Source organism: Gymnoscopelus microlampas, assembly GCF_963454915.1.
Source record: "Gymnoscopelus microlampas genome assembly, chromosome: 1".
In the NCBI taxonomy this organism is placed as follows: domain Eukaryota; kingdom Metazoa; phylum Chordata; class Actinopteri; order Myctophiformes; family Myctophidae; genus Gymnoscopelus; species Gymnoscopelus microlampas.
Genome location: NC_139962.1, coordinates 54,122,959 through 54,138,524, shown reverse-complemented (window position 1 = coordinate 54,138,524; position 15,566 = coordinate 54,122,959). Strand labels below are relative to the sequence as shown.

The 15,566-nt window shown below is 43.6% G+C and overlaps 1 protein-coding gene across 2 annotated transcripts in view; it reads right to left on the bottom strand.

Moving 5' to 3' along the window:
- Window positions 1–699: 699 nt before the first annotated feature.
- Window positions 700–15,566, bottom strand: part of cskl (c-src tyrosine kinase-like) — an 82,996-nt gene continuing 68,129 nt past the window's right edge. For both annotated transcript variants that reach the window (XM_084076166.1, XM_084076167.1), the window contains exons 6-13: window positions 8,490–8,583; window positions 7,155–7,220; window positions 6,475–6,574; window positions 5,903–5,993; window positions 4,938–5,011; window positions 4,042–4,237; window positions 3,345–3,431; window positions 700–2,684 (exon numbers count right to left, since the gene is read on the bottom strand). In XM_084076166.1, the coding sequence (XP_083932292.1) occupies window positions 2,499–2,684; window positions 3,345–3,431; window positions 4,042–4,237; window positions 4,938–5,011; window positions 5,903–5,993; window positions 6,475–6,574; window positions 7,155–7,220; window positions 8,490–8,583 (894 nt within the window). In that variant the 3' untranslated portion in view covers window positions 700–2,498. The remainder of the gene's footprint in view (window positions 2,685–3,344; window positions 3,432–4,041; window positions 4,238–4,937; window positions 5,012–5,902; window positions 5,994–6,474; window positions 6,575–7,154; window positions 7,221–8,489; window positions 8,584–15,566) is intronic.

Here is a 15,566-nt window from a genome sequence, read left to right as displayed (position 1 = left end):
TTACTTTGCATGTAATCATGCCGCATGACCAAATATCTTTGCCTCCTGTACTGTGGACACACCTTCAGCCTTTCCTGTACCCATGTATGTTTCATAATTATTGCTGCTGCACCTTCATCTCACTCCGGGGATCAATAAGGGTTTGATACAGGATATCGATGCAATTGGGCAGAAACCTCTTATCTCCAAATTTTTACTTTTATGTTTTTTTGTAAATTAATGCCCTACTTGATCATATCATACTACAGTGTCACACAAAAGTATCTAAAGAAGCAGATCCACAAGCTCGTAGATCTGCTACTTTGGCAATTTATTTTTAATAGGATCCTGAAAAGTAACAGTTTTGGACATATGAGGTTCCCACCTGACAGAGACAATATGAACTTCCCTCTGCCCATAATATTACTGTCGAGATGTCCATTTCCACGCTGTTCAGATGGAATGATTTATTCTTAATCATGGTAGCATAATAAAACAATGAACATTTAAAGCACTGACAGTTAAACCCCAAAAGGCCTCTCCCAGCATGCACCAGCCCAACCCCCCCCCCCCCCCCCCCCCCAAACCCCCAATGGTCATTGACACCGACCACGTTCTCATCCAATAGCAGTCATTTTCTCTGACCTCCTTGACTTCCTTTTTTTTGTCCCCCAAACCCCAGTCACTTCCTTTTCCTTGTTTTCTTTTTTTTTTTAATCCTTTAAATATATTTTAATATAAAACAAGCCCACATATGATGAACCGACCATGTTTTGTGTGTGTGTGCGTGTTGTGTGTTAACTGCCCCAATCCCGCCCTCTCTCTCTCTCTCTCTTCCTGCTGTGTCCTTGTGGCCGTGAAGATGATCGCAGCGGCGGCGGCGAATCAGGTAGGAGGAGGAGCCACAAAGCTTAGGTTGGAGGGTCGTTACATTTACCGGCTACGCCTCCTCTGTTGCCGTTCACACTCTCCTTATGAACACATCAAGAACCCCGCCCCCCCCATAAATCCAGGAGAAAGAGAGACACAGTGTGTGTGTGTGTGTGTGTGTGTGTGTGTGTGTGTGTGTGTGTGTGTGTGTGTGTGTGTGTGTGTGTGTGTGCGTGAGAGGGGGGAGGGGGGATGTAGACAGCACTAAGACAAATAAACCACCCCTTGGAACAAAAAGAAAATGATAAAAAAATGACGTATAAAAAAAAAGAAAGAATCGAAACAACAGTTTGACTGGAGGAGTTTTGGAGGCTTGGCAGGGGTCGGGGGGGGGGGGGGGTGGGGGGGTAAATCTGGAGCGCTGTTGACTGGAGGCACTTTGGCACAGAACGAAGGCCCCACACAGACACACACTGGGAGGGGGTTGGGGGGTGGTGGGGGGTGGGGGGTATGGGCTGGATAGGAAGGGTGGGATGTGATGGAAGAATAGAATCAGGAATATGGAAGGGGTGTTAATGAAAAGCATGCAGAGCCACTCAACAACACAGAGATCCAGGAATGAGGGGCTCAGAGAAAGAGAGATAGAGAGAGAGGAGAAATGTAGGGGGGGCAGAGTGATAGATAGATAGATAGATAGATAGATAGATATATAGATAGAGCACCTGACAAATACGTGGAGGAAAAGGCCAGCCCCCCCCCACACCAATTATTGTCATGTCCAGGAGAGGAGGAGGAGGGGAAAAAAGATATTGATCTCAGAGTGGCAGAAGAGGAGTATCTTGGACTGAGAGAGAGAGAGAGAGAGAGAGAGGATAAATATAGTCATGGCCCACAGAGGGGGGATAGAGAGAGAGAGAGAGAGAGAGAGAGAGAGAGAGAGACGTGAACAGTCCAGCAAAAAGCTATACAACACATACAGGAAACCGTCCTTTAGTTTAATGGAAGCAGAGGAGGCTTGACGCCGGACAGCTGAGGGGAGGGCCGGTAGAGATAGGGGGGTGGGTGGGGGGCAGTATTGCAGTCCCACAGATCAACAACTTGGTCAGGTGGAGGTGTTGGTTGGTAGTGGTGGTACTGGAAGTAGTGGTCCAGAGGGGACGGGGCAGGTGGTGGACAGACAGACAGTTGCTGTGCCCCAGCCTCCACCTCCTCTAGTGGTGGGAAAAGCAGTTCATTTCAGTGAACGAACGATTTCGTTCACGTTCATGGCAATGATTCGTTCAAAATGATTCGTTCGCGTTCTCGTTCAGTAGCGCTATTTTCTAGCGTTTTTTTTTACGACGCGTGTACAGCCCGACCTCCCGTCCTGTGTACGGGGAGAGGGGATGGGGGCGCGAACGATAGCGTGAACGTAACAGTTTCAGAAAGTGAACGAGCACGTTCCCGTTCTCGGCGAAGAACTAGTTCTTTTGAACGAATCGATCATGACCGACACATCACTAGTACACAGACAGACAGTTGCTGTGCCCCAGCCTCCACCCTCCTCCTCCTCCTCCTCTTCTTAATTCTTTCTGTCTATGGCTGCGTTTTTGTACTCCTCCGCCTCCTCTTCACCCTCCTCCTCCTCCTCCTCCCTCCCTAGCTCCTCTTCACGGCAGGTAGAGCTCCTTGGCTCTGATATGCTGCAGCTTCTCCCTCAGCATGCGGAAGGAGGGCCGGACCACGGAGTCCAGGGTCCAGCACTGCTTCATCAGGTCGTAGACCACCGGCGGGCAGCCGTCCGGGGCGTCCATCTTGTAGCCCTTCTCCACGCGCGGCACCACCTCTTTCAGGGGCTGAGGGGAGGGAGAGGAGCACAAGGTGATTTGAATGATAATTCAACATTAATATGAAAAAAGAAATGATGGTATTTATCAAGTAAGAGAAAAGTGCTTGAAGAAGAATTATGGGAGATGAGAAGTTGAGAACAGAGTGGACTATTTATCTCGCCCTTCAAGACGAGGGCATGTCAGAGTGAGTAGAGGAGGGATATGTGTCTGATTCTACAGTATCAACATGGGAGGTCTGCCAAGCATCTAAATACACTCATTTAAACATTGCTTGCTTTGAATCACCTTGCACTGCATTTCTACAATGAAGCCTGCCCTCTACTGGTGTTGTGAGGTCACAGTTCACAGACAGTCATTAACCATAATCACATTTGGACCAACTTTCGAATTTGTCGCGGAACACCTTCTTTACTTTGCATTGGAGAGGTGAGAGGTTTTGCTGAACCACTTATTTACTTTATTCTTAGCTGTACAAATTGACTTTTTTTTAGCTCATCCTTCTGTGCTTTTATCGTGTTGCTTCTATATTCTTTGTTTGTGCAAATGAGCCAAAAAGTACATTTTGCCAGCACAACAAAAAGGCACAGTTGAGCATGGGACATTACTCTCTCATTAGTTACCACATACTGTAGATGTTGTTAGTGAGCCACAGGTAAGATTACTTACAATTCTAGGGTAAGGCACACGCCCAAAAGAGTAGATCTCCCAAAGCAGGATTCCGTAGCTCCACACGTCAGACTTCGTGGAGAACCTCTGTGGGATATGAAAAGAAAAAACATCACAAATTCACACTGGGGGAAGACTAGCTTCATTTATCAAATAGATGGTCATCTAACTGCATCAAATCCATCAAGCAGCATTAGCAAATAGCTGACAGTGATATGTTTTAGTATCCAAGAGTTTACCACACAGTATAATAAAATGAGTCAAACATGGTTCAATCCCCCAAGAGCATCTGAAAGCCAATTTAGCATGTTCACTGTGATTGACGACTTATCTGATGTAATTTAACCTCATGAACCCTAATGTCCCTATTCTGGACATGTCATAATAGGCGAACATTCTGTGAAAATTGCCAAACATTCTACGCAAATAGATCTACACGCTCATAACACATTGCGAGCTGGTAGATCGTCTCTTTTTGGCAAAGAGATTTGGTGTAAAGGGGGAAAAAAGGAGGGGACCAAGTAAGTACCGACCCCTGGGGGACCCTGGTCAATGACGTGTATAGGGTTTTAAGTGGGTAACTTGGCCTGACGCTATATGCGGTATTGAATTCTGCCCATCTAGTACCCCGGGAAGAGACAATGATAAACAGCTCCTCTCAAGTAACCCAGGTCTGTGAAGAACCATCTCCTCTCACCTTCTCTCGGAGGGCTTCGGGGGAGGTCCACTTGACGGGCAGTTTGGCAGTGTCCTGTACAGAAGAGGCCTCCTTGGTCAGGCCAAAGTCGCTGACCTTGGCAATGTTGTCGTCGGATACGAGCACGTTGCGGGCCGCCAGGTCCCTGTGGACAAAGTTCTGGATCTCCAGGTACTCCATGGCCTCGCACACGTCACTGAAAACACACACGTGGAATTCAATAGTCAATTAAAACAATGTTTTTTTACAATATGATGTTTTTGGTCATATTGTGCCTGCTGGTCTACATACAGACAACCAGGTGAAGAAATCACAGATCGAGGCTTTAAACCTTTGCTTTTATGAAACATGCGAGACAATTAGGGTTTTATGGAAGATCCTTCTGGCTTCTGAACATATTGCTAGTTTGACCACTTCAAATGCTCCAATCGTATAATAGCCGAAAATAGCCGATCTACAAGCTCTCAATGCGTCGAGAGCGTGTAGATCGGCTATTTTCGGTGCACACATGCTTCCATAGAAGACATGCTGGCCTCTATGGAATCCAAATGGCTGAAATCACTCGTGACAACTGAGAACTTTAATCCATATTACCTTCAGAATGTGTCTAAAAGTGCTTTACGAGCAGCACTAGGACACGTACAAATATAAAGATGAAATGGAGAAAACACAGCCAAGAAATACCGTTAAAACCTTTAGAAAATACTAGAATTATAGCATCGCTGTTGTATGCCTCCGCCAACCAGTTGCCACTGACAGTTTGAGTTTCATAATGCTTGTCAAGTATCTCGGTGTCCTTCTAAAAACTCAGTTTGAAAACCTAATGAGATTTAGTGTGATTTTTTTGTTTATGCTAATGTACTTAAGAGTGTCTGTCTTGGGCGAAGGACACTTACAGAGAGAACTTCAGTAGGCAGTCGCCACCCAGCACGGTTCGTCCTCGGGAGCGGAGGTAGTCAACTAGACTGCCCTGTGGAGGGGACAGTTACACAACGACTTTAACACAGGAGCAATTAGGGTGAAAACTGTGTAGAAACCTGGCTAGATGTTAGAGGAAAGAGGAGGGTAGAAAGATGACAGAAAATAATAATGAGAATAGTAAGCAAGAGTAAACAATAGACACTGGTATGCCAATGATGCATCGGAAATTACACTGTGTAAATGTTTGCATACAAATAAAATATGCAAGTCAAGAGCAGTGTAAGCATTTTGTATTTTGAAACACCGGCTCTTATTGCATACACTGCAAATAAATCAACTTAAAGTTGAAAGAGAAAAAACAAGTGGGGACTGGAGGGTGGGAGATTCTGGTTCATACAGACAACAGCACTCTGGGACAGGGCTCTCAGTAGGGTGCCTACAACACATTTAAACTACAACCCAATATATTTGTTGGGGGGACGGGCGAAGTACAGAGCCAACTCAGTTTACCGTCTACACACCAAATATCTTCACCAAAATTAGCCGAGCTTTGTGAGCCTGTAGATCTGCTATTTTTGGCTAAGAATATGGATGCTGGGGTTCAAGTGGGGTACATATACTTTGACTATCTACAAGCTCACAACGCGTTGTTAAGCTATTAGGGACACCAGGTTGAAAGTCGTTAGCCAGAGAACCAGGATTCAAAAGTGAGTGGTCAGTTGTTCTAACAAGGTTGTGGACAAAAGACATACATCAGTAGGGAGAGATACTGTTGTGATGTTGCGTTAGTTTATACACAGGGTCCTGTATTTATTTTGGCAAATGTAGTATAATCAGCAAATGCATTAGTTCCCTTTTAATGGCTTTGAAAATGAACAGATCTACCAACAGCTACCAACTGAAATAGGTGGAGGTGTGTACGGTGGAGAAGTGGTCAGACCTTGGCCATGTATTCTGTGACGATGTAGAGGCTGCCTCTCTCCTCCACGATCACCCCCAGTAACTGGACCAGGTTGTTGTGCCTCAGCTGCCTGTGGGTGGGGCAGACAGACAGCATTGAGCAATAGCACTGTATGGATGTTTGTTTTGTGACAGTAAATACAGATATATAATATATATATATCTAGGGGGATAACAGGGTGTAGTCACAGGTTACAAACTGACATTTCAAAATGGGAAGCAAGTAGCCAAACACACACACACACACACACACACACACACACACACACACACACACACACACACACACACACACACACACACACACACACACACACACACTCACTCTTAAATGCTTTATTTGAATCGAGTGAATTAAAGAATACGTTAAATAACATTCAGATATACAGTAGTGGTTTAATAGAGCTACAGAAAATGCCCTTTTCTATGTACACAACATGGCTCAGCAGCACATGGCAAAAGATGTATTAATGCAATTACTAAAAGTGAGCACATTTTCAATCAATCGATGCAACAGAAATGCGTGCCCAGCGTCGGTCATCAAAAGCTTACGTCATGACGGAAGCCTCAGCGATGAATGCCTGAGCGGTAGCATCGTTCTTGATGCACTTCACCGCAACCTTGGTCCCTCTGTAGTCGCCCACCATCACATCTGATGACACAAACACAATATTTTAGAAGTGCGTTTAATTATCGGTAATGTTGTTATTCGTGTGCTTAGAGAGCAAATCGGATTCATTGAATGGGTGAACATGTACGCCTAATAGACAAATTCTGAATGAGTTAGTATATAAAACATGGCTTATGCTGGCTTTAAATAGTCTATTAGTCGCCATTACATGATCTGATTACAGTATAATGGATATAGCTTTTACGGCGTGTCTTTGCAGGAAGCAAGCCAACTGTTTGTGTATCTAGTGTTAATCTTGCAAACCGCTGGACTGATCAGCAGCACATTTTATTTTCTATTTTTATGCCATTTATCTTTTAATAATCTTTTTTTTAATTACGGACATCAAAGGAGCTCAGATCAGGCTGAATCCTTGCCCACATTTGGAGTCATGTGACATGGATACATCATAGACGACATTACAGGATGGCCGCACTAAGTCCAAGATCCACATGTAGCCACACTGTTCCCACGTGGATCTCAAGATCCACGCCATTGCTTTTTTCTTTTACTGTGGAATATTGTAAAACATGTCAACCGGGCCCTCCGCTCAGCTCCTCACCTCCAAACTCTCCTTTGCCGATGGTCTGCAGTAGTTTTAGCTCTTTCCTGTTGAGAGCCCAGCCACCTGGAGACACAATAAACACAAGCAAATAAAAAACACAGATAGATGTCTGTGCTACAAGTTTAATAAAAGGCAATACCACAGAGTAACCATGGTGGTGGGCATCTTTTCGAGGAATGAAGTGAGAATGAGGTGAAGACTTAAGGTCTTCACTTCAGTTATGCTTTGAGTGTGTCTCACAATGTTCTGAGTCCTTGGTAATGGAGCTTACTTCATCTTGTCACCTAATCTGAGTACAGTGTAATTTTTTTACAGCAAAACTGATTTAGTCTTAGTCTTTTGAATAACACACCATTTAGTTTTAGTCCTATTGTAGTCATCTGAAAACTTTTAGTCTTAATCAACAAAATGTACACTGTCTGAGTATGCAATATTTTATGAAGCATCTGCGACAGACGACCGTTAATTGTTTCAAAAGGTACACATTACACAACATACAGATTAGGGATGTCCGATTTTATCGGCCTCCCGATATTATCGGCCGATATTAGCATAAAAATTGATATCGGGAAAATATCGGTATCGGTTTTTGAAAAAAAAAAAACATTTTTTTTTTTTTTTTTTTTTTTTGCTTTATAAATAAGTTACAGGAGTTCTTACTGTATATGGTGTGTGTGATATGAAATTTGAGCTTACCCTAATCACAATAATCCCCGCATATATCGGTATCGGTTGATATCGGTATCGGTAATTAAGAGTTGGACAATATCGGTATATCGGTTATCGGTAAAAAAGCCAATATCGGACAACCCTAATACAGATCTTTGTTTTTTTTACATCACTTTTGTCGTACTTTGACATTAAAGACACATTTATTTCTGACATTATCGTGCGTTTCAAACATGAATCATTCTAGCTGTGTGTTGTTGTCCTGAATTAAGAGTTCAAACCAAACTCTTAAGTCGGATCAGATCTTCAACACATCTCGGGTGAATTCAAACCCGCAATTACTGTATGTGTTCAAGTGTTGTTCGATGACAAAGCAGAATCCCAGGTGATCTGATTGTTATTGACCAACACTACAGCACACAATTCAGGTCAATTCAGTCACATGTTGAGGCCATTAGTAAAAGCGGGGCCTTTGATGTTGGGTCTCGTGTCTGCTGGGGTTGATCTGTCTCCAACCAGACAGCACAGCAGTGTCTCTGAGTGAGATTAATAACCCTTAGCCTATTCGTGCTAGGACAATAGCACAGCATTACAGAGGACGAGTGAGAGTGCACGTGTGTGTCCATGAGCTGCATCGGGTGATCTTGGTATGCTTGTCCTTACTCCTGGAGAACTCATCCTGCGCCGCCACTGTTCCCTCCATCAGCTTAGGTTTAATCAGCCTCGTGCACAGCCCATCAGCATCTTTGGTGTAATGCTAAGAGCGAGAGTGTGAGAGTGTGAGAGTGAGAGAGAGGGAGGGAGAAAGAGAGACTGCTTTTATGGCAAGCTTGGTTGCTTTGATTGATTTTTACTGATAGATCTTCAACACATCAATCATTCAACATGGCACTTGCTGACCAAATCAATATTAGTTGAGGATAACACATAAAAGTAAAGTTAAAAACACGTATTTCCACTATGGTCCTCAACAGTGGCTGACAGAAGGCAAGCAAGCTGATTTGTTCATGAAGCCGACCTGACATGGAAAATAAATATTTCAACCAAAAATGTGGATGTCGTCTTGTACAACATAATAATAATAATAATCTAAAATGTATATAGCGTTTTTTTAACCCATTAAGACCGGGAACGCATCTGTGTAATTTTTCTATTTCTTTGGCTATTAAAAAAAATCACACCCCGTGTGAAGAGAGTGGTGCCTTTGATGAGCCCCGTATTGGTATTGATGTTGTCATCAATGTTTGTTTATTGGACAGACATACATACATACATACATACGGACACACGGACAAAGTCAGATATAGGAGTGGTTGGCACCACTCAAAAATAGCAGATCTACAAGCTCATAACATGGCACAGAGCGCCCACTATGAGCTTGTAGATCTGCTATTTTTTGAAAAGTCTCGAAAATGTTTGCAAATCTTTGAATATATACTTTTTAAAGCAAGCATTTGTAACTCAAATCTTCTGTAGGTCCCTTGAACACAACATTTTACAAATGTTCGCTTTAAAAATATATATATTCAAAGATTTGCAACAAAAAAAAATCACGATTTAAAAACAAATACATGTATATCTGCTATTTTTGAATAGCCAAAGAAATCTTAAAATGACACGGATGCGTTCCCGGTCTTAATGGGTTAAGTACCCAAAGACAAAGTCTAATACACAGTAAATAAAACAAGAATTTAGTTACCGGTATTATATATTTATTTAGAGGAGAGTGGATGGAGCAAGTCTAGCTTCTGCTGATGTGTAGGTTTCTTACCACCTACTGTACACATTGTCAACTGAAACCCTACACACAGTACGCTACACACCAAAACAAAAACATGTTGGACAATGAGAACAGAAGTGGAGGCAAAGTCATGCCTGGGGGGTGTGAACAATGCTGTCTCAGACAGAGACAGAGGCAGAGACAGAACCGGATAAACAGCCAAACTCAGCAGTACGCAGTGCTCACCGGGTAAACAAAAGCAACCAGTAACCACATAAACCCTGGTGTCCCTAATTTGGGCACATGAAAAAATATATCAAAATGTCTCAACATTTTTCAAAAATGTTCAAATTGGTAATTTTTGTGTTTTCAAAAATAGCTAAATAGTAATTTTACAAGTTCACAAGATTGGCTATTTCATTATTTGTCGTACGGCAAATATACTGTAGGGCTTGTGGTTAAATAAGACATTCCATAACAGGATGGAATCACAAGGTGATGCTCTTCCATTCCATTCACCACAGCTCGTCTCCCCACGCTGCTGCCAGGAGGAGAGGAGAGGAGGAGGGGGGTGATGACGATGATGATGATGACGATGAGAGCTGAATGTGGGAACCAGCAGGAGAGGAGTGGTGTGTGGGTGTGGGAGAGGTCACGGACGCTGACCTCTGACCCCCCAGACACACAGCAACAAACAAAGCTGCGGTCAATAGAGGCTCATCTCCCAAGTCAGCAGGAGTCAAGTGCAATCCTCCACGCTGCCTCTTGTCAAACTTTATTGACACTCGAAGAGCCTTTTCACATGCCCTTCTTACAACGGGCGGTAATAGCCCCCCCCCCTCCCCCGGGGGGTGGGGTTTCAGTGTGTTACCCAAGGACACTTCAGCATGGCCGACCCCTTGTTGGCTGTATTTATCACATACAGCACACAGCAGGTCTAAAATGTCTGAGTAGAAACCTTCCCTCCTAGTGATACTCTATTGATTCTTTCCCTCCGCACACAGAGCAGTTAGGTACACTGTAAACATTCAGAGTGTTCATTTAACTCTACAGAATGTACAAAATGGATCCATTGCCGTGTAGCGATTCAGGAGGCGTCATTCCTCAAGGACACACTGGAGGCAGGGGTTCAAATACTTGGGACCTTCACATTTGAGTCATTTAGCCGATGCTCTGACCCAGAGTGACACAGAGATGGATTTAGATTTAAGAGTCTAGCTCCAGGACACTGGGACCGGACAGATGGGCACAGTGGGGATCCAACTTAGGACTGTTTCCGCTCCTGGGACAGTCGGGTCTATCCACCGGATGAGGCAGACAGCTGAGCTCACTGGGGATCCAACCTGTGCAACTGCTAAATGGCGGCAATGAGTTGCGTAACCGAACTGGCCATTAACCACTTTAAGTCCTATATATACTTTGTCACATGATGCACAAATAGCAATTTGTAACAAAACATGTAGAACGGCTATTTTTAACCCTAATATCCTGACTACAACTGGTATGTTCAAAAACATGGACACCGGGTTGAAAGTAGTTAAAGGTAGGGTAAGTGATTTTCTTTGGTTAAAATAATAACGAGTGCCGCGCTATGAGCTTGTAGATCTGCTATTTTTGAAAAATCGTGAAAACATTGTGCAAATCTTTGAATATATACTTTTAAAGCGAACAGTTGTAACTCAAATCTTTGCTTCAGGGGATCTCTGGAATAACATTTTTTATATTTTTATATTTCTTTTTTATTTATTTATTTTTTATATACCATTCCATCCAATTGTATGGACTGGACCAGGTACCATGATGAGGTAAGAGTCCTCACCAGCAGAGCGCAGCAGAGTGAAGGAAGTGCTGGTAGGGTGAGATTCATCCATTCAACAGGGAAACAAATGAAACCCAGCTCAGGAGACAGACAGTCATGTCAGCACATGAACAACCAGACCTTCTCTAGACTGTTCCAGTGCATTCTTCACAGCTCCAGTCATTTCAGCCCGTCATTAAATAGTTTCACGGGGACATTCGAGAACAACTCCGTACGTACATGTAGTGCACAAAATATTGGGAGGCACTCTCATCAACCCCTCCACAACTCTCTGCAATGCCTTGAGGCTTAGAAATCCTCCTTGAACACCACACCTCTTCTTCTAAAACTCAGCTCATACAATATTAAGACTATTTTGGACCAATATTGAACGATCCTGAACAATTCATGTCTCGAGCTGCTTCAAGGCTTACACAACCATCTTTAAATCTGTCTGCTGCCGTGCTTCATGGCTGAAAGCTGAATCTTGTATAAGACAAGCTCTTATATCGTTTCTCACTGTACATTTTGTAAAATGATAGTTATTTCTTCTCTTACTTAATATATTATAACGTTTAGGATGTTGCACTTTTTGTTAACAAGTCCCAACATTTGGCTGCTTGTACTTGTATTAAGTAAAACCTTCTTGATTCTTGGTCTTGAAGGAAACTGCACAAGTATGTACAGTAAGTCATCATGTAAATAACATAAATGACAAGTAGTGTGTACATGAGCTAACCACACGAAGTCTAGCGTCCCTTTTTTTGGCATGTCATAATACGTGAAAATAGCAGATCTACAAGCTCACAACGTGTTGCGTTGTGAGTGTAACTTGCTCGTAACTAACGAGCAGGGGTTCCGGTAGGAGACACAAAGGAGACTCTTTGTCTGAGGACCCCCTGGAACCCCCCTCAAGAACCCCTGGGGGTCCCTGGACTCCACTGTGAGAACCACTGGTTTACACAATAATAACATATAGATCTATGATCATATGTTGAATAATTATGTTATGAACAATTGCAGACTGTTTTCCATTGCTAATGCGCTCAGAGTGCACAACACAGGCAGTGCACAGGCTCTGCCCTCCCTGCGATCAGATCTAAGAGTTGAGCTCACAGCCTTTTCATCTCCCTGTGCCGCCGACACATTTACCATAAAGTGCTCATAGAAAAACATCCTGCATATCTCTATGAAAGTACTGGCCTCTTTGGAGATAATGTTACGTAATCAGACGGAGGTCTGCCTATGCAAGATAACAATCTGGCTGCCAGCAGTGCAGACACACTGCACACACACACCACAAAGAGCATCATTGCATACTACCTGCGCTCCACTGTGATGCATTTACAAAGGAGTAAATGTACATTTCTTAAATTTGTTTCCCTCAGCTACACATTAACCCATTAAGACCTGGAACGCATCTGTGTAATGTTTTTATTTGAGCTAAAAAAGCATTCTTTTACACTTTGGCTATTTTAGAAAAATCGTGAAAATGTGTGCAGATCTTTCAATATATATATTTTTAAAGCAAACGTCTTTAACTCAAATCTTTGCTTCTGGGGGGTCCCTGGAACAACATATTTTGAGATGGGGGTCCGCGGCCAAATACCTAATTTTGGGTGGTCCTTGACATGAAAAAGGTTAAGCACCACTGATATTAAAAACAACATAATTATTTTTCAAAAAACTGTTAGAGATTTATAAGACATTTGTAGAATCCCCCAGAAGCAAAGATTTGAGGTACAAATGTTCAAGATTTGCGCAAATGTTCACGATAAAAAAAAAAAAAGCAGATCTACAAGCTCATAGCGCGGCACTCGGTGCCGCGCTATGAGCTTGTATATCTGCTATTTTTGTATAGCCAAAGAAATCTAAAATGACAGAGATGCGTTTTCCCGGATTGAATGGGTTAAAAACAATCCCTCAGCTACACATTAAGTCAACCGTTGTTGTTGCTGTTCTGACATCTATATAAAGATAAAGTGTGGCGGCTGCATGCCTGCCGCAGGCACACAGATAAGCCCATATGGACTGGACATGCCCGACGTCATCACAAATCGGATATAAGCTATGCCCATACAGTACAGTATATGGACTGGGCTGATAACATGGCACTTCATAAGCGCAAATCAGCATAATGGTATGCCATATATGGACTGGACTGTTAACACGGTGCTTTATCAGCCCAGATATGGATATGCCTGATGCAAATCATGCCCATATATATGGACAGGGCATGCCCAACGTCAGCTTTGCAGCCTGAAAATCCAGTAGCGCTGATTGGTGCACGATTACATCCGGCAGTCACATTTGTTGCCCCAAGTAAGAGCACATCCAAGTAAGAGCACATCCAGATGTCACGTTTGGGACCGAATTGTGGCCCAATTCGGTCAATCAAATCGTCGGTATGTCACATTTGTGAACCCCACAAACTAATGTCGCCCACCACATCCCAATTTTAATATAGGATAAGGACTAAACACACAAACGTTTTCATGGTTGGACATACAGTAGCATTTCGCTTCCACCCATACACTATGCTGAAAGGGCAGGCTCCCCCCCTTGCAGAGCACCGTAGTGCTGCTGTACTGTGTGTGTGTGTGTGTGTAAAGTACATTGAATTGCCTTGTTGAAATGTGCAATACAAATAAAATTGCCTTGCAAGCCTTGCCTACTGTGCACGCGCACGCGCGTGTGTGTGTGTGTGTGTGTGCGTGTGGAGACTGCCAGTGTGCCGGTGGAGCAGTGGAACACAGAACATGCAGGAAAAATACACAAGAATGTAAAGAATTCCCTCATCAGCCAACTAAAGAGACACAGAGAATGAAAGAAAGAAAGAAAGTAAGAAAGAAAGGGGAAATAGGACCGAATGAACGAGACAGATAACAGAAGGAGAGAGAGAGAGAGAGAGAGAGAGAGAGAGAGAGAGAGAGAGAGAGAGAGAGAGAGAGAGAGAGAGAGAGAGAGCGGGATAAGAGACACGCCTGCAGGATGTGAAGGATGGAGAGCCAGAGACAAGAGAAGAAAGGAAGGAGAGAGACATGGTGGAGGACTGATACAGACCCAGCAGACACTTTGTCTCCATGTCTCAGTGTACAGTAGGTCCCTCTCTCCCTCCTCCTATACATCTATCTATCCATCCATCCATCTACCTACCCATCTATCTATATATCTGTTGATGATTAAATGATTAATTATAGGACTGACATTTCTCTGCTTGACCCAGTACATACTGTACATGTGCTGATTCTCTCTCATCTGCGTTAAGCACATACTGACACCATGACCCTCAACTACTTTATCACATAGACTGACGTCTGAGCACAGTGATACGAGAGACATGTTCTTATTCCTACTCATTCTGCTCTTCACCAAGTCTAGTAGTGATGAGCGGGCCGACCCGTAACCCGCGGGTCCCGCGGGTCAACCCGCGGCGCGGGTGGGTCGAGTCAGGATTTCAGAGGCAATTATGCGGGCTGCGGGTGAGCGGGTTAGCCGAAAAAATATATATATATCACATGCTCTTGTTTTGTCTTTATTCCTAATAATAATAATAATAATAATAATAACAATAACAGTTTGAATACACTTGGGGTGTATACTTGAAGATTATTTTCCTTCATGATTTTACAGAATTATAGGTACGACGTGGGTTGCGGGGCGGGTTGAGCCATAGATTTATATATGGGTTCGCGGGGCGGGTTGACGCGGGTTGGGTTCCGTGGCGTGGCGGGGCGTGGCGGGTCATGAAAAAACCCGACCCGCACATCACTAAAGTCTAGTATACCTTCCGGTCACGCCATGTGTCCGGTACTGTATTATATTCTCTGTGCGTGTGTAATAAACTTCAGAACATGTCGTGTGATACTGCCTGGTGTCGTCTTGTTCTCCGAGCTCGTCACCCAACTGAACCATCACTCATCACCCTTAGTAAGAGGGAGACTCTTAAGACCTCCATTTCACGACTAATGGCGACTTACAGAACGCTATACGAGCACATCTACACTCTGATTGGCCTATTGCCACACCGGCGTCGCTGCGCATATTTGCTTGAAGTTGAAGCCTGGAGCAACTTTGTTTAACGCCAAGATGCAGCGACCTGATCGCCAGCCACTATAGGCTCTCTGCACACCAGCCATATTGGAAAGAAATCGGGCGTCTTCTTCTTTACTTCCTTCACAGGTATAAGCAATTATGCTAATTGAAGTTGTGTTCCATTCAA